Source organism: Rhinolophus ferrumequinum, chromosome 6 (genome assembly GCF_004115265.2).
Source record: "Rhinolophus ferrumequinum isolate MPI-CBG mRhiFer1 chromosome 6, mRhiFer1_v1.p, whole genome shotgun sequence".
NCBI classification, from domain to species: Eukaryota; Metazoa; Chordata; class Mammalia; order Chiroptera; family Rhinolophidae; genus Rhinolophus; species Rhinolophus ferrumequinum.
In genome coordinates this window covers 23,541,517-23,559,793 of record NC_046289.1, presented here as the reverse complement: position 1 = coordinate 23,559,793, position 18,277 = coordinate 23,541,517, and the positions used below count along the sequence as shown (strand labels likewise).

General features: G+C 40.4%; 1 protein-coding gene across 13 annotated transcripts in view; it reads right to left on the bottom strand.

Annotated features, from left to right (window-relative positions):
• The window catches only part of LOC117023263 (acylphosphatase-1), a 42,224-nt gene extending 24,063 nt beyond the window's left edge, over positions 1–18,161 (bottom strand). For 3 of the 13 annotated variants that reach the window (XM_033107704.1, XM_033107699.1, XM_033107700.1), the window contains exons 1-3: positions 17,878–18,160; positions 13,576–13,673; positions 754–4,084 (exon numbers count right to left, since the gene is read on the bottom strand). In XM_033107704.1, the coding sequence (XP_032963595.1) occupies positions 754–4,084; positions 13,576–13,673; positions 17,878–18,040 (3,592 nt within the window). In that variant the 5' untranslated portion in view covers positions 18,041–18,160. The other 10 variants (XR_004423172.1, XM_033107705.1, XM_033107708.1 and 7 more) reach the window with 9 other exon arrangements.
• Between the last annotated feature and the right edge of the window lie 116 nt (positions 18,162–18,277).

Here is an 18,277-nt window from a genome sequence, read left to right as displayed (position 1 = left end):
TTAATGTTGACTGAGCACTGAGAACTAGCGTCTAGGCTCTGATGTCACCTTGTAGTCTGATCTAAAAGCCACCTTACCGTCATCCTGAATAAAAGCTACTTACACAATAAACAGATCAAGTGGATTAGCATGTGTATCATAATAATGTACATTTTAAAAATATAGTTATGAAAGTACATGTTTAACCCATATTCCAAAAAAATTATGGTCAAGTGCTATTTTTTAAAAAAAACAAACAAAAACACATATACACAGTACTGTACTGAGCCACAGATTTTACTGGGAAACCTCGGATGATTACAGGATCATTCTGCCCTTTACCTGGGAGGTGCAGAGAGCAACTTCCAGAAAAATACTACACTGGCATTGCAGGTGATTCTAGGTGATTCTCTCTAGAGAACTTTCTAGAGAGTTATGTGTTTGGGAGAGAGGGGAAAGCAGGGTAGGGAAGCGCTGTGGGTCTTCTCAACTGTTAATAGTACTCCTTCATTAAAAGCTGCCTCACCCCGCCCCCTCACACACACACAGATACATATACGTACACTTCCATTCTATAACAGTCTTTCGTTGTATTTCTACATTTAAATCGGATTGGACCTAGAGAATCTTCAGATACCATAAAACACATTTTATAATTAAACTTCAAAATGTTCTATCTGCTGCGATAATCTCTTTGAACAACGATTATCTTACTCGTTGGCCACCATTCCCGTCTTCAAAAGCATTTCAAGCCATTGAACACTATCTACTTACCATTCTCAAGCATGACATCCACAGCCACAGTTGTCAGGTCCTTAGTACAAGCAGCCCGAACGTCCTCAGAAGGAGCAGTGAATGTGCTAAGTCCAGTTACTTTGTTGATGTAAACCATTCTTCCCAAGGCGACATCAAAGTGCTGCTGCCAATCCAAAGAACCTGTGCTTGACTCTTCATTGGCAGAACAAGTTCTTGCTATAGATTCCTCACTCTGAAAACAAGTTCCATTTGGGTTGGCTGTGGAATCGTCCATGCGAGTCATTAACATTCTGCTGGGAGAGTTAGGACTTCCTATCTGCTGTTCTGAAGCTATAAGAACATCTGAGCCTTTATTATAGTGTAACACCAAAGGAGTTTCTGGTATCTCAGAGTTCTCTGTTACATTGTTCTTTGAATAAGCTTCACTATCTTTATTGAAAGAATTATCCTGCGTGACAGTGTCTGACATTGGGATGATGATACTCTCTGTTTCTTTCTGCTCGTTTTTAAGTAACTTACAAGAATCTAGGGATAACCCACTGCACAAGTCACTGCCTTTCCTACTGGAATCTGATTGTGGAAGTTCAAGATGACTCATCCTCTCCATTGTTTGAGTCTCTCTTTCAGAACCTTTCATTCTGGATAATTTAGAAGCTAGTGATTCAGGTGACTTCTCAATATCCAACGATTTTCTGTTAAAATGTGGTAACTCATTTAGAGTTATAGGACTTTCTCTTACGCAAGGCGTCTGTGGTTCCAAATAGTCTTCTTCCTTGGAGAATGGAAACTTTTCTGAATAAAGGATGTGACTTACTGGTTGACAATTGCTATTTGAATCATTATGTTTCATAGCAGTGATTTCACAAACATCAGAATTGTCTAAGTGGTTTTTGTCTCTCTGTGGCATGTCAGGTTCAACTGGAGGACTGAGATTGGTAGTCGTTTCAAAATTATTATTTTCCTCTACTTCTGTATTCAGAGGATTTTTAACTTTCCCATATTGTCTCTTAAACTTCTCTAAAGATCCTAGCTGTGACCTTAAGTTTAGCTTCTTATGGGCTATGGGTCTGGAAGAACCAATCAACTTATCTGTTCTCTTACTACCATTTGAAACATGCCTACACCAAGAGAAAGAGGATGTGTCAGGTAATAAGCAACCTGTGTGTGATTTTTTACTACCTTCCTGAAAAGTAGCAAAATTTTTATAAGTTGCTATAGGCTTGTTCCCTAGCCCATAACTTATATTTGTTCTGCACAATTTTTCGTCGGGCAGTTGAGCAAATTCTTTACTTAAAGTGCTGGTTAAATCTTTGATGTTTGGGGTCTCAAGTGAATGGCATGTTCTATTTCCAAATGTTTCTTTGGCACTCACAGGTCCAGGTCGAATGCAATTTTTAAATAAGTGTTCTGCTTCAGTTGACCTAGTTTGCTCATTTTGTACCACATGAGTTATAAAGCCAGTGGAACATAATTTTACTTGTCTATAACTAAAAACGTTTATTCTTCCACAATTACTAGGTTCTTTTCTTCTTTTCTCTTCCTCTCTCTGAGCACCAGGTACTCTCAGTAATGTTGTCTCAAAAGGCAGAGGTTGGCATGCCATTTCAGTAGCATCTTTAAATGTCTCTAGTTCTGAATGATTCTGAATTCTATTAGTTTTCAGGATGTCGGCGGCAGACAGGCCATTAACAGTAGTACTTACGTTCTGTATTTCGTGATCTTCTCCAGTCTCCTCAAATGTCTGAAAAGGGCTTGCAAACATTTCTGAACTGGTTCCACATGGATTTTCGGAAGAGTTTAACTCCAAACAAGATTTTTTATGTTTCTCCTTTTCTCCTGATTCTGATGCTTCCGCTCTCTCTTGTTCTAAGATCCTTGATTCTGAGCAAGAGCTATCTTTGTTTTGTAAAGATGACTCTGTCATTTTACCATGGCCTGGGCCATCTGATTCATAAGTGTACAAAAATGAATTGTTTGTCTTTTTTCTGATAGCTTCTGACTCTCTAGAATTCTGTGTATTTATGCTTTCTGTAGCTTTTCTTTTCACAGCTTTTGATTGCAAATTAAACATTTCATAGGAATCCGAAATATTATTACATGCTTCCTGGAAACTGACCTGGTCACACTTTTCATCAGAGGACACATGCTTCTGAAGAGTGGCACTAAATAAACTGAAATCATTATCTTCACTAAATTCCTTAATGTCCTCACCTGATAATTCCACAAATAATTTTTCTTTCTTTAAAAACATTTTTATTCCTTCCTGAATGCACACCAAAGCCGTATCCCAGTTCTGAAACTCAATCAGAGTTTTTGCTGGCTCCATGCATACATCATATTCACAGAATTGGCACTGCATGTTGATTACATATACCCCATGGAGCTCTGGGTGAGACCGATGCCGAGGACTTGAATTCATTTGCCTACTGGCAGAGACATTTTTTGGCTTGCATATAATACTTTCTTTCCTTAATAAAAAGTCAATGAGTTTATGCAACTTTGTCTTTAAAACTAGCCTTTTGTTCACAAACAAAAACTGCATATTCTTATTGTAATGTGCTTCAGAGCTAATGTAGCCACTAAGCTCAAACTCCTTATATTTAAAATTGATTTCTCTTAACTTTTGGGACTTACCTAGTCCATAAATTTGGCAAAATCGGGAACATACGTCTTTGGTTTTAGGGACCTGAAGTACCATGGAACCAGAAACATCATTTCTCAAAGAGAAAGAAATGGAAGGGTGCATGAGTGAGAGAGCTTCTATCCTCTGTCTAACCTTCTCAAACTCCAGTCTAGGATCCATGCATTTCCTCCTTACAGGTAACTGATAAAATAGGTTATATACTGTTACTGTTGTCCCAGCACTTGGTCTAGTCAAGTCAGCTTCACAAGATTTCAGGGCTTTTCCATTCCGAAACAGTTTCACAAAAGTTTTCATTGTCCTGTTTTTCTTGGATGAAATTTCCACAGCACTGGCCATGTCAGCTATACTGGCCAAGGCCTCCCCTCGAAAACCATAAAACCTTGGGTTCTCCAAGTCCTGTACGGAGTTGCATTTACTAGTGAAATAACGATTTCCTACCTTGTCTACATCATCACTTCCCATTCCAAAGCCATTGTCTATCACTTGAACTTGAAAGGTTTCCATATTCACCCTGACAGCCACACATTTCGCTTCAGCATCAATACTGTTGATGGTAAGCTCCTCCACACACTGGCCGAGGGAGCATATGGCCAAACCAGAACGCAGTTTGGCTTGTACTTCAACTGACAAGCACTTGATCATGGCAGGTAGAAAGCTGGTGAGAATGCCAGGCACTGGTTTCCTTCTCTGACTAGAAATAATTGCCTATGAGAGGGGAAAAAAAACAACAACACATACTATCAAAGCTTCAGAGTTATATAGCATTTCCCATTTCTTTCAAGTATTATGAAGAAATAGCATGTGAGGGAAATGAAATCTGTTATTAAACCACATGGTAAAACAAAACAAATTATATAGCTCTGATCTCTGGGCAGATCACACAGCTCATGTTTGATGTAATGGATTTAACATCCAAAGCAGCATTCATAATTTCATAATTTTCACTGATCCTTTCTAAATCCCACATGCCCTAAAGTGAAATCATAATCACACTTGAAGTTGACCCATAAAGACAGCGTTTGAAATTCTAATCAGTTCACCAAAAACAGATGTCTAAATTCTGCTAAGAAACATTAGCTAGAAATTATTCACAAAAAAATGTCCAAGCTAGTTTAACATTTATACATTACACAATAACCACGACTTTAAGAAAAAAACTCATAATGAAGTGCTAAGACACTGTAAGAAGAAGATGAAGACACGGGAGGAAATAAAATCAAATTGTTGTATCAAGAAGACATGGGCATTAAGAGATCATTTTTGTCAACTATTATTATTATGGTTAAGTGTAGTTACCTCGCGGCAACGAGAATGGGAAAAGGAAAGAAAGGGTAAGAGAGGAAAATTTCTTTTCATTATAAGCCTTTCTGTCTCATTTGATTTTTAAATCTTGTTCGTGTATTTACTTTGATAAAATGTTTTCAGAAGGTTCTTACCATTCTTTTGTATTAATACTCTTTACAACGGCTACAAACTCCCTTGGCAATAATCATGGTGGCAAGGGGCGGAGAGAACTTGATGTTTAAGTTTTCTTGCAGGTAAAAAAGCAAAATTAAGATTACAGTGCCATCAAAGGTCCCCTCCTTTGGTCACAGTAGGAGAAAGAGCAGCATGGGCTCGACCTCTCCAAGGTGGCGGGGCTAGTTTTCCAGACCCGGGAAAATCAGCTATCATTGCAGACCTGTCGATTTCTAAGACAACGCAGTCAGCAGTAAACGAGAGGTAAACGTTCCATACGTATTCGGATTGTTACCCAACTCAACGATTTCCTGATTACGTCCCTGTCCTTCAGGACCACAGCTCCTGGGACAAACTGGACAATTAGGCCGGGGTCCTGAACTAAGAAGGCTCTGCGGGCTGGGGCCGCGGCCGCAGGACCCCCCCAGGCTCAGGCTCCACCCCGGCCCCTCCCCCGACTCGCCGGCCCTGACGTGGGCGCCGGCGCTTAGGCCGCGAGGCCTCCCTGAGCCTTTGCGCAGCTGGGTCCGGGACGCTGGCCCGTGGCGGTCACCACGACCCATCTGGTGTTAGAAGAGCTCCCGGAATCATCCTTTCGTCGCGTGCTTTCCCCCAAGTCACCTCAAATCGTGCTTCACCAGCTTCCCGATACCAACCGCCTCGGACGCCGGCCGCGCGCTCATTGGCTCGCGAGGCTCGTGCACGCGCGGCCCGTGCGCGCGCGAGCCCACGAGCATGCGCTTGAGATTCGCCGAGAAGTCCCTTTCGTCTGTGACACCTCAGTGGGCACGCGCACTCATTGCGTCCCAAGGTCTTTTCGCATCGTTACCCCGAATTCCCAATCTTTATTCTCATTTAGCATGGTGTTAAAAACTGTTTCTAGCAATGTTTATTTTTTCCTGTTTACTCTTTCCCTCTTTCTCGTTTCTTCTTTGCACGTACTACCATTTAATTCAATATACATATTATTTGCTTATTGTCTGACTTCTCTCACTAGAATGTAAGCTATATGAAGGTAGGGATTTCGTCTATTTTGTTTACTGCGGTATCCCTGTAGCCAAGAACAGTGCCTGGCTTATGTTACACACTCAATGAATGAACAAATCCGGAGCCTTCCATTTTATCAAATTATAACGTTTAAGAGATGGAAAGCCTGAGGAACTATCTCAGTCTTAACTAGCTCAACTCTTAAGTTACAGGTGAGGACACCAAGGCTCCCTTCATTACCTTTTTTGGTACCTTCCCAATACCACTACAGCTTCTTTTTTAACAGAATGAGAGTGGAACTCTAAGAACACTGTGAAAGTGGGTGTTTTAACCAGTTTTTGCTTTGTCTCATTTTCATTGAAACCTTGTATTTTTCAAAACTGGAATTTGTGACATATTTGTCAAACCCAGGAAGCGTCTGATATATACTTGCTTCATGGATGACCAAACCAATCAGGAGATTTCTAGGGCTGATGAAGCAAAATCCTGATTATTGTTTGTATTAGTTTACTAGCACTGCCACAACAAACCACCACAGACTGCGTGGCTTAAACCACAGAAATTTATTTTGTCACAGTTCTGGAGGTTAGAATTCTGAGATCAAGGTGTCAAAGTGGTTGATTTCTTCTGAGGACTCTCCTTGGCTTGTAGATGGCTGTCTTCTCCCTGTCTTCACATGTTCTTTCCTCTGTGCAGGCACATATCTGTGTCCAAATTTCCTCTTAGAAGGATGCTGAGGAATATTGGATTAGGACCCACCCTAATGACTTCATTTAACCTTAATTACCTCTTTAAAGGCCCTGTCTCCAAAAACAGTCACATTCTGAGGTACTGGGGGTTAGGACTTCAAAAAATAGATTTGCGGGGGGACACAATTTAGCCCGTAACATTGCTTTTTATGAATTTCCTACCCAGAGAAAACGAATGACAGCAGAAACTCCAGAAAACTAAAAGTAATGAGTCTAAAACATCATGTGAACAGCTAACAAATTGAACTTGTGGTATTTGTTCTTATTAGGTGTGCAATTTCCTGAAGAAAACTTCAGGGAAGCCATTTAAAGAAATGACTCTAAGTAACTGCTAACTTTTTCTTTCAGACCTCTTTAAATTACCTCAAAATTATCTTCCCACAGATGTTTACTGAGTAAATACCTCTTATTTTGCCAAAAATTAAGTTGACCAAAAATAAAGTGCCCTACACAGAAGGTTCTAATGTGTTTTTATTAATTAGCATTGTGTACAGTTGTAATCCTTCTATCATACATATAATAACAACACACAGTAATATTCAAGTATATGATACTAAAATAACTTACTGACAAATTCTAATATTGAACAGAATAATTCTATCTCTATTAACAATAAAAAACAAAACCACTGAGAGTATCTTGGAAAATTTAAATTCAGGTCATTATTTCACAATTTGGAAATCTGAGTAATCCAACTTTAAGATGACTTTCTCATTGTTGAAGTTTGCTCTGTCGATGTGTGATTTGGGACTTCCTTTTGTCTCAAGCCATTCCTGCATATGACGCACTTTGGAGAAGGGACCTTGCAATTGTCCTTTCACTGTGCCCTGGTCAGTGTTCTGGACCCAGCCTACCAATCCCAACTTTTTACCCTCAGCCTAAGGGAAACAAAAACGAGAGAGAAATGCAGTGAGATTGAACAAAACAAAGTGAGACAACAATCTGTTGCCAGAACCTTGGCCTAGAATCAAGCCACTGAAACTAATTTGATATTGTCCAGAACAGTCAAAACAGAACAACACCAAGAAGAATCCCACTGCTGATTTTAATAGGAAGTGTTGTCTACTTGAGTCCATTTCCTTTTTCTACCCTATAAAATCCAGGCACTAGAATTTTTCACTATGTAGGCAATTTGGTTAAGTACTAAAGACTTCAGACCAGATCAGATACTTTCAAAATGATTCCATAAGGCTAACTGTTGTTAGGATACTGGGCTGTATTTTCCTTAGTTTCCCTTCTCCTACTCAAGAATCTATTCGGTATGTTACATAGAAAAAGCATGAAGTTATCTGATCCTTCTCTCTGTCTTTAATCAGGACCACACTTAAACAAATCCAGATGGATACGTGTTCATTTTATCTTTAAAGATCATTAGAGAGTATTTCACAATTTCCTGGGCAACTCACTCCATTGTTCTCACTGTAGATACTGTCTAACTCATGATCTTTATATTGCATCTAAAGTCCACTTTCTGTCATCCTCCTAGAGAAGAAAAAAGCAGCTGGTGATCAGCCTCTGAACACCAAAGCTTCATGAGACTACATAACTATCAGGTTTTCACTTGACTTTCCTTTCTCCTGTGTAAATAATCACACCTTTAAAGTTGAATAAGCCTATAAAGACCATCTAATCATTATAGTTGCTTTCTTAGCTGTTCCAGTGTTCTTTCCTTTAAGTCATTAAACTGTGGAATCACTGAAAAGTTGGAAAGGTACCAGTGTTTTAGAGGTAATTTTGTTTTTGTAAAATGTCCAAGTAAGGGTGTTATAAAAGTTATTGTTAAAGTAATCTATCTAAATAGAAGGGGTTGGATTACAAAAGAAAATGGAGCTAACATGATTGAATGTTCAAATGCCAGAGTAGTGACGTAGTAAATGTGGGAAATTGTAGGAGTTCGCCAAAGAAAATGTTATGCATAGCAAAACCATGTTTGATGAGGAAATGAAGTATCCATCAAGTCATATGTTCAAAGCAAAGGCATAACACATAATGAAAAGAGACTGCAATCAAATAAGTTTAAGGGACACAGAAGAAATTAAGGAATGAAGAAAAATACGAAATACCCACAGCGTGCATTAAGTGTGGAGATGGCATAAAAAAAAATGCAGAGAATGGATTTTGAGGAAGAGGCCACATCCAACTGACTTTGTATAACAATTGTGCTCTTTTGTTTCAAATTAACCTGGGATAGTTGGCTAACCCTAGTTCTTAGCTACCTTATATGGTATCTAACTATAAGAATAATTGTACTGAGTTTTGAACATGAGGTAACAGTCAGATCTTTAAATTGCAATGTGATTTATCTGAATTTCTTTATCCTAACACTTGTCTTTTCAACAAAACACTCCCAAGTTTGACTGGTGTTGAGAACGGTAATTTCCGACAGGTTTTATTTGAGTACTCTATTCTGTTCTTATTTTTTAAATGATAGCATAATGTTGCTGACTCATGTTCAGTTTTGAAATCTAAGTAAGTAAACAATGTTTTTTCCTAAGAAAATTCCAAAAAGATAATTCTCCCTAATAACCATATTCTGGCAACATTTTAAGGAATATAATCACCAACTCTAGTCTCAATCTAAAAAGAAGTCCCCTCCTGGGGTGGGGGTGCCGTTTTCACTTTGTGAAGGGTGTAAATGTCTATTGCATTGCTTTGTACACCTGAAACTTAAAAAAAAAAAAAAAAAAAAGAGCTGAGGAGCTGTTATGCTTCCTCCTTTCCAATAATAATAATATAAATAAATGAATAAAAAGAAAGTCCCCTCAAATCAATAACCTAGACTTCTACCTTAGGAAACTAGAAAAAGAAGAGCAAACCAAACCCAAACACACACACACACACACACACACACACACACACACACACACACATATCCTGATTTCAAAATTTACTACAAAGCTACAGTAATCAAGACAATGTGGTACTGCCATAAGGATAGACATAAAGATCAATGGAATAGAATTGGAGTCCAGAAATAAACCTTTACATCTATGGTCAATTGATTTTTGACAAGAGTGGTATGACAATTCAATGGGGAAAATAATAGTCTTTTTAACAAATGATGGTGGGACAACTGGATATCCACATGCTTTAAAAGCATAAAATTGGACTCTTTACTTCACACCACATAAAAAATTAAGTTAAACTAAATCAAAGATCTAAAGTTAAACTATAAAATCCTTAGCAGAAACTTTTAGAAGAAAACATAAGCATGAACCCTCATGACCTTGGATTAAGCAAAGGTTTCTTAGGTATAACACTAAAATCACAAGCAACAAAAGAAAAAATAGATAAGTTAGACTTCATCAATATTAAAATTTGGGGGCTTCAAAGTTTTCATCAAAAAAGTAAAAAATAAAATTCTCAGACTAAGAGAAGTATTTTGCAAATAATATATGCAATAAGGGACTAGTATCCAGAATATATAAAAACTTCTTATAATTCAACAGTAAGACAACTCAATTAAAAAATGGGCAGGGGCCGGCCCAGTGGCTCAAGCGGTTGGAGGTCTGTGCTCCTAACTCCGATGGCTGCCGGTTCGATTCCCACATGGGCCAGTGGGCTCTCAACCACAAGGTTGCCAGTTCAATTCCTCGAGTCCCACAAGGGATGGTGGGCAGCGCCCCCTGCAACTAAGATTGAACACAGCACCTTGAGCTGAGCTGCCTCCTGGATGGCTCAGTTGGTTGGAGCGCAGGCTCTCAACCACAAGGTTGCCAGTTCGATTCCTCGAGTCCCACAAGGGATGGTGGGCTGTGCCCCCTGCAACTAGCAACGGCCACTGGACCTGGAGCTAAGCTGCACCCTCCACAACTAAGACTGAAAGGACAACAACTTGACATGGGAAAAAAAAAAAAAAGTCCTGAAAGTATACACTGTTCCCCAATAAAGTCCTGTTCCCCTTCCCCAATGAAATCTTAAAAAAAAAAAAAAAATGGGCAAAAGATTTGAATAGGTTTTATTTGTGTACTTGATTCTGTTCTTATTTTTTAAATAATAGCATAATGTTGTTGACTCACATTCAGTTTTGAATATCTGTCTAAACAAGTAAACAGTGTTTTTTCCTAAGAAAATTTCTCCATAGAAGGTATATAATATCTTTTCTTTTCATGTGCCAATAAGCACATGAAAAAATATTCAACATCATTAGTCATGAGGGGAAGGCAAACAAAAACCACAATGAGGGTATATATACATACACTGGAATATTATTCAGCCTTAAAAAAGGAAATTCAGACACATGCTACAACCCGTATGATCCTTGAGGACATTATGCTAATGAAATAAAGCAGTCACAAAAGGACAAACACTGCATTATTCGACTTATATGAGGTACCTAGCGTAGTCAAATTCACAGAGACAGAAAGTTGAACTGTAACTGCCTGGGGCTGAAGGGAATTAGGAGTTATTTAATGGGTACAGAGTTTCAGTTTTGCAAGATGAAAACAGTTCTGTGGATGGATGGTGGCGATGGTAGCACAACATATGTGAATGTACTTACGGTCACTAAACTGTACACTAAAAATGGTTAAAATGATAAATTCCACATTACGCATACTTTACCACTTTTTAAAAAGTGTATTATATAGTTTCCATATTATTTGGGGATTTTCCAGTTATCTTTCTGTTACTGATTTACAGTTTAGTTCCACTGTGGTTAGAGAACATGCTTTGTCTGATATTAATCCTTTTAAATTCATTGATACCTCAAAACAAAACAAAAAACCACAATGATACCACTTCACACACATTAGGATGGCTCTAATAAAAAAGATAGACAATAACAATTGTTGGGGCAGCCGGTTAGCTCAGTTGGTTAGAGTGCAGTGCTCTTAAAACCAAGGTTGCCTGTTCGATCCCCACATGGGCCACTGTGAACTGCGCCCTCCGCAACTAGATTGAAACAACTACTTGACTTGGAGCTGATGGGTCCTGGAAAAACACACTTAAAATAAATAAAAGTCAAAAAAAAAACACCCAACACAATTGTTGACAAAGATCTGGAGAAATTGGAATTCTCATACATCATTAGTGGGAATATAAAATGATGCGGTTGCTTTGGAAATTAGTTTCGCAGTTCCTCAAAAAAGTTATACATTGAGTTACCATGTGACCCAGCAACCTACTCCTAGGTATATACACCCAAGGGAACTGAAAACAATGTTTGCATAAGAACAAGTACATAAATGTTCACAGCATCATTATTCAAAATAGCCAAAAAGTGAAAACAACCTAAATAGCTATCAATTGATGAATGGATAAGTAAAATGTGGTACATCCATACAACGGAATGTTATTGATCCATAAAAAGGAATGGAGTACTGATATGCTACAATATGAATAAACCTTGAAAACATTATGTTAAGTGAAAGAAACCAAACGCAAAAAGCCACACTGTTTATGATTCCATTTACATTAAATGTCCAGAATAGACAAATCCACAGAAACAGAAATGAGGTTAGTGATTGCCAGGGGCTGGAAGGATAAGAGGTGAGTGCTAATAGGTATGTAGTTTCTTATGGGGGTGATGAAATGTTCTGGAATTAGTGCACAACGCTGTGAATATACTAAAACTCACTGAAATTTACACTTTAAAAAGGTGAATTTTATGGGATGAATTGGGATTCATTTTATGGGATTGAACTATATTTCAACTTAAAAACAAAAAAGTCCCTTCAAGTATTCTCATTACTCATTCTAGGAGTGACGTAATTTCATTAAGAGTCCAGGTGATACCAACATGCAAACAGACTGTAGTAATACAAAACAATTGTTAAAATGACCATATATATTTAATGATTATATGTAGAAAGAATAAGCTACAAGTCTAGTTAAGAGGGAAAAAATAGCATTTTCCTTGGAGTTTTCCAAATCAATATTTGTTTTTCTGCTTTTTTTTTTTTTGTACTGTCTCTAAATTGGGGGCCAGGGAGCAGTAGAGAAAGATGGGCTACATTACCATCTGGTCCTTTTCCCTCAACAACTTTAATCTTTGAAGCTGTCACCTCCATTTACTATATCACATGAACTTACTCTGCATAATTGGTAGCAAAACTAGCTGCAACATAGCTCTTTTGCTATGATTTTCATCAATTCTTTTCTTCAACAGCCACTTCTTATATGAGTGTGAAACAGGAGGAAACAATTTGTAAGAAATTGGAAAAAAAGAGGTAGTGACATTTAACATTCATATTGCAAAGACTCAGGTTGAATTTTAAGTACCACAGTCCCAGGAATGTGACACTTGGAAAGTTCTGCAGTCTTAACTCATTATCTTTGAGGATGGAGACACACGTGGCAGACATTAGCTCAGATACTCCCCTAGAGAAGACAAAAGGGAAATTGAGATTGCATGTGTGTGTGCGTGTTGAAGGAAGATTAATGACATTAAGGCAGAGGTAGAGGCTGTTACTAGTTTGTTATCCCTTCAATCACTCCCTAGTCCTCCAGTAGGAACACCAGACTCCAAGTTCAGAGTTACCATTACTTATCCTGGAATGGATTAAGTATTTTCATTAGAAAAGCTGCAGCTGGAAAAGGCAGTTCTTCTTTCAAAGTCAAAATGAGTAGAAATGTACTAATTGGGGGAAAGGGGATGAGGGAGGTTGAAGAAGAGAAAGAGTTCTGAAGAAAATGCAGCAGCTACAGAGGAAGCAATTACATAAATGTTACGAGTTCATCTAAACGCCATCTTCTTGATCATCATTAGTTTTTCTGCAAGAATTGTAACTTGATTTGATGATACCATAACAGGGCGAACTAGGGCAGCCCTCTAATCCCCTTTGGAAGAGAGAGAAGCTTATTAATATGAGTCTAGGTACTCAAGTACTACTGTTAGAAGAGACCAAAACTAACAGCATTGTATTTTACCCAAAGCATTTTCATACCCATTGCTCTACAAACCACCTCTTTGCCATGCAGCTGCCAAATAGCCAGCGTCTCCCAATGCACATCGGTCAGGAAATAACTTAGGCATGTCCCCAAAGTCTACAGGCCACATACCTGAGTGTACTTGCGGAAAAACACCCCTTGCACCTTCCCAAAAATTTCATAATCCACCGATATTAGGGTGTCCCCTTCTGCCATACTCATGCTCAAACCTGTCAGAAACCAGAAAAGCAGAAAAGTAAACAGAACTCATTATCCTACGTCAGCAACCCCAATTCTGAGGCAGAAAGGGCCACATCCACACTTCTTAACCACTGCGACCTCTCCCTGACTTAAGCTCCCCGAACTCCAGAGTACGCTAGTGGACACGCGTAAGCGACGGTGTGTGAAGAAGACACCTGGGCAAGTGAGCTTCGGGTCGCGACTGCCCACAGAGGCCTCTTTTGAGACAATTACCTGTTTAGCCAAATACCTCCCCACACCAGTCCTGCTCCCTCTCCATCCCTTCCTCTTCCCACGGACCTGGCTTTCACGCGGCCGCCAGAATCTCCTTCTAGCAACACTTTAGGGCCAATTGAACTGATGGGCACGCCCCGGGTCCCGTCCTACGCTCACCCTCTAAGTCCGGCACAACACCCCGACCACCACCGCAACGGTTCTCCTAGTCGCGTAACCGCCGCGCCCGGAAGCTCAGGGCGCGGGTTCCTCCTTCGCTGTTTCGCATGCCCATCATGTCTGCTGACCAATCAGGGACGGCAGGCTCTGCCCAGAGCCCGCCCAGAGGGTGGGATTTCGAGGCCGGTTGTCTGGGACCTCTCGGGAGCCTAGGGCTGGGGATCTGTCCAGGAACTCTCAACTCGGATTCTACGGACCGAGCCCTCACCCTTCTCAGTCACCAAGAGCACCTCTTTTCTCATTTTTCTCATGGGGAGAAAGATATAGACGATGAAGCACTTGAGATAAATCCAATCATTCAATAAATATTTACTGAGAGCCTTCTGTGTGTTAGGCGCAGTTCTAGGTAGACATACATCAGTGAACAAAAGGATTCTGGCCCAGAGGAGCTTAATTTCTGGAGATGGGAGACGGGCAATAAACATTAAACATTATAAACAAACAAATTGAATAGAATACATGCAACCTTTCTGCACTGACTTTTTCTTTCAGTTCTCAAATTTTAAGTCATGCCTAAGTCTGGAATTAGGAGTAGCGAGGATAAGTGTGTAAGAGGTCCTAGGGGTGGTTATTTCTCTTTCTGTGCTTCTGGAAGCTGCTCATTCCAAATAACGCTTATCTAAATCAATCCCAAGCACAAGCAAAATAACCCATGGCTCCAGAACCACAATTGAATCAATCAATGTAAGCCAAATGACCAAATTGCATAAATTTCTTCTGGGCAAAGGGAATTGTCAAGGGGTGTTGTGCGTGATGATTGTTTAAAGTAGGGTCACCTTGTAGGCATTTGAATACAGCTATCCTTGTGATTAAGAATGTGTATGCAGGAAAACTGTGTTTACTGTTCCCTTTGGATTGCTTGTATACATTACATCCCTTCATAACATAAGACTCCATATGTGAATATGCCACATTGGCAGACTTGGCAAGGTGAGACGGATTTGCAATGGAATCATTCCATTAGTTCCCCACTACAAAGTGAGGCTCTGGATCCTGGAAAATATAACCTTAGTGCTAGCACAGGGGTGGGGGGCAGGGTGGGAAGCTGGATTGGATGTTATGCTTGGCAATATTTGAAAATAATGCTAAACAAAGTAATTGGCTGGTGTTCTTTCTCCAAAATTCATTTTAAAAAAACTAGTTTCTCAATAGAATTAAAGACCTATTGAGTGTCTACTATTTATGGGACACTGTAGGGTATATAAAGATTATTTGAATGATATATAATCTTTGTCCTCAAAGAGTTTTTTATTTAGTGTAAGAAACAAACATGCATGCAAATAAAGACAATACAATGTACAACATGCTAATTCAGTTCCATGAACACCAATCAAGAGCTCCTCATAAGCCAGGCCTGTGGTGTAACCAGAACAGAAAACATCATGAGAGCATAAAGGAACAAAGAGATTAATTTTGACTGGGAAGATGGGGAAGACATTCTTGGAGGAAATATTATCCAAGGTTACACAACCACAACCAGTAAGTGATGGAGCTGGGATTTAATTGCAGGCAGTCTGAGTACAGAGCCCCCTCCCATAAATTCTATGTCTACCACCTCCCAGTATGTGGAGCTTGGGGTAAGGTAGTACTGCTGAGGTAAGAAAGTGCAATTAGTCAGGGGTGGCTAGATCAGGGGTTTTCAACCCTGGCTGCACATTAGGATCTGGAGGGAAGCTTTTAAAAATGCTGATACCCATCCCAAAAATAGGTATTGCACAAATGATCATCACAGCATTGCTCACAATGGTAAAAAAAAAAAATGCTGATATACAGATGATACCCCCAGAAATTGCCTTCCAGGTAGTGCTAAAGCACGGACAGCATGCACAACACGCGCAGCCAAGGTTGAGATTCACTGGGCTAGACTCTGGGGGGGGCAGGGCTGGAAAGGTAGGTTGGACCTAATCCGGTAGGTGGAAATACCATGTCAGATTACATGTTTCAACTTTATTCTATAGGTAAAGTAGAAGCCACTGGGTAGGACAATAATATTACTATGTAGGTAATTATTCTGGCAGCAGCATGAAGGATGGGCTTGGGATGCAGATGTTGAAGGGAAGAATAGCAGTTAGGTGAGTGATGCATGCCGTCCCAATGAGAAGTGAGCAAGAACTCACTTAGGGTCGTAGAAATGTAAAGGAGGGGTCATATATAAGAGACACTGCAGAATAAATTCAACAGAGCCTGCTGACCAGTTAGAGGGGAGTGTGACAAAGAGGGAGATGTAGAAGGTGACTGATGCTTTTAGTTTGAGAGGGAACACTGAAGAAGAAGTGGATTGGGGGAGTGGGGAGGTGATCATGAGTCTGTTTTCTGTTACATTGAGTCTGAGGTTCCTGAGGAACGAAATCGACAGTTGGAGATCTGAGTCTGTAACCAAGGAGAGAGAGCTAAGCCAGATGCCATTTAAACATAGAAGACACCTGAAATTTCAGTATTTGGTTGAAACCATATGCAGTCTGGAACTGCATGTATATGAGAAATAAGAGGGCTCTGGAGAACACCTAAATTTGGGGGACAGGTGAGGAAAAGACATAGCCCTGTAGAAGACGGAGCAAGAACACAAAAAAAGAAGCCAAGAAGGCACAGGATCAAGTGAGAACAGAGTTCCAAGGAAGTAAAAAGTCAGTAATGTTAAATGAATAGGCTGAAGAAGTAGCAGCTTTTGTCTTTGGTCATTGGAAAGTCACTGGTAGCCTGGCAGTTAAACAAAGTGGAAAGGGTAGAAGCCACACCACAATGGACTGAACAATGAAGAGGAGACGAGGAAGGGGCGCCAGCAAATGTAAAATTTCTACTAAGAAGTCTTGAGGAGCAGAGGAGAAATAAATGGGGTCCTAGGGGAAGGGGCCACAGGTCACGGGAAATGAGGTTCGTTTTGCAGGAGAAGTTAAGCATATTTTAAAACCAAAGTATATGGATTGATACAACTTGACGTTAACAAGATGGAGGGGTAAAGTCATGGAGTCCATTCCTAGAGGATGCTGAAAGGGACTCATTCAATAGAACACATGGAAAGAGAAAGATTCTTTTTCCTCAAAAAACAAGAAGGAAGTCAAGATGGAAGTCAGCACTCCAGGAAATTCGGCCAGACTAGAGGGGAGCTGTGGAAGTTGACAGGCAGGCGGGTTGCTGAGATAACTGGACTCTTGAGAAGAGTGGGAAATGTCTGGAACTCCATATAGGAGTCCTATAAAGAAGGCAAATAGGGAGTCAACCAGGAAAGAAAACAAGGGGGGAAAAGAAAAGCCCTGGAGGGCCCAACAAGGAATTACTTTGTAATATGTAAAAGCTGTAATGATATGTTGAAGTATTAACAGTGACTACTACTGTCTATATTATCGTCCATGTGCATGAATCTTTTACGTAGTTATAAGGAAAAAGTCAGTTGCCTGTTCCAAACAGCTTACACAAATGAACTGAAGCATGAAGGCAAATAAACTCTTCTGATGTTAACAGGTCACAGAGTATCACTTACTGTTGAAGCCAGGCTATACTGCTTATTTTCGATCTAGTAGTTAACTTTATTATCATTACATGTGGTTGAGTCATTCTTGGGCTCTATGAAGAGACGGCCAGAGTTACCACGTGAGAGTAAGACACCGTATCAAAATAATTACACTGGCTACAAAACTATCCCAGAAAGATACTGCGTAGCAAAACCTAGCCAAGTTGCTATAATTTCACCGCCAGCTCCAAACTATTGGTGAGGGAAAGCACGGAGAGACAGTGTAGCCATACCTGGGGCGCGCACGAAGCAGCCGAGCGTGCTAAGCAAGACTATCAGCAGGCTCACTACCGCTACGGGGGCGGACATCGGAATCCTGCGGCTGAACGACTCCAGGGCACATCTAGGGGCGCCGTCTTTTGCCCGAGAAGGGCACACCACGGGGTCTGGGGTCATCGCTCTCAGAAAAATACTAGTTCTTTGATGGAGCCCCAGAAAAACCTCTCCCGTCCCCTCCCTTGTTCCCCAAGGGCTGGGCTGGACGAAGCTGTAGAGTTGGCCGGACACCGGGTCAAGTGACACCCCGGCGCACCTCACCTCCCTCCGGGGCGGCTCCCTACCGCTCGCGGGACTGCGCCTGTGCGTGCTTTCCCCGCGGCGACAGAGGCGAGAGGCGGGGCTGGGAGCGCACGC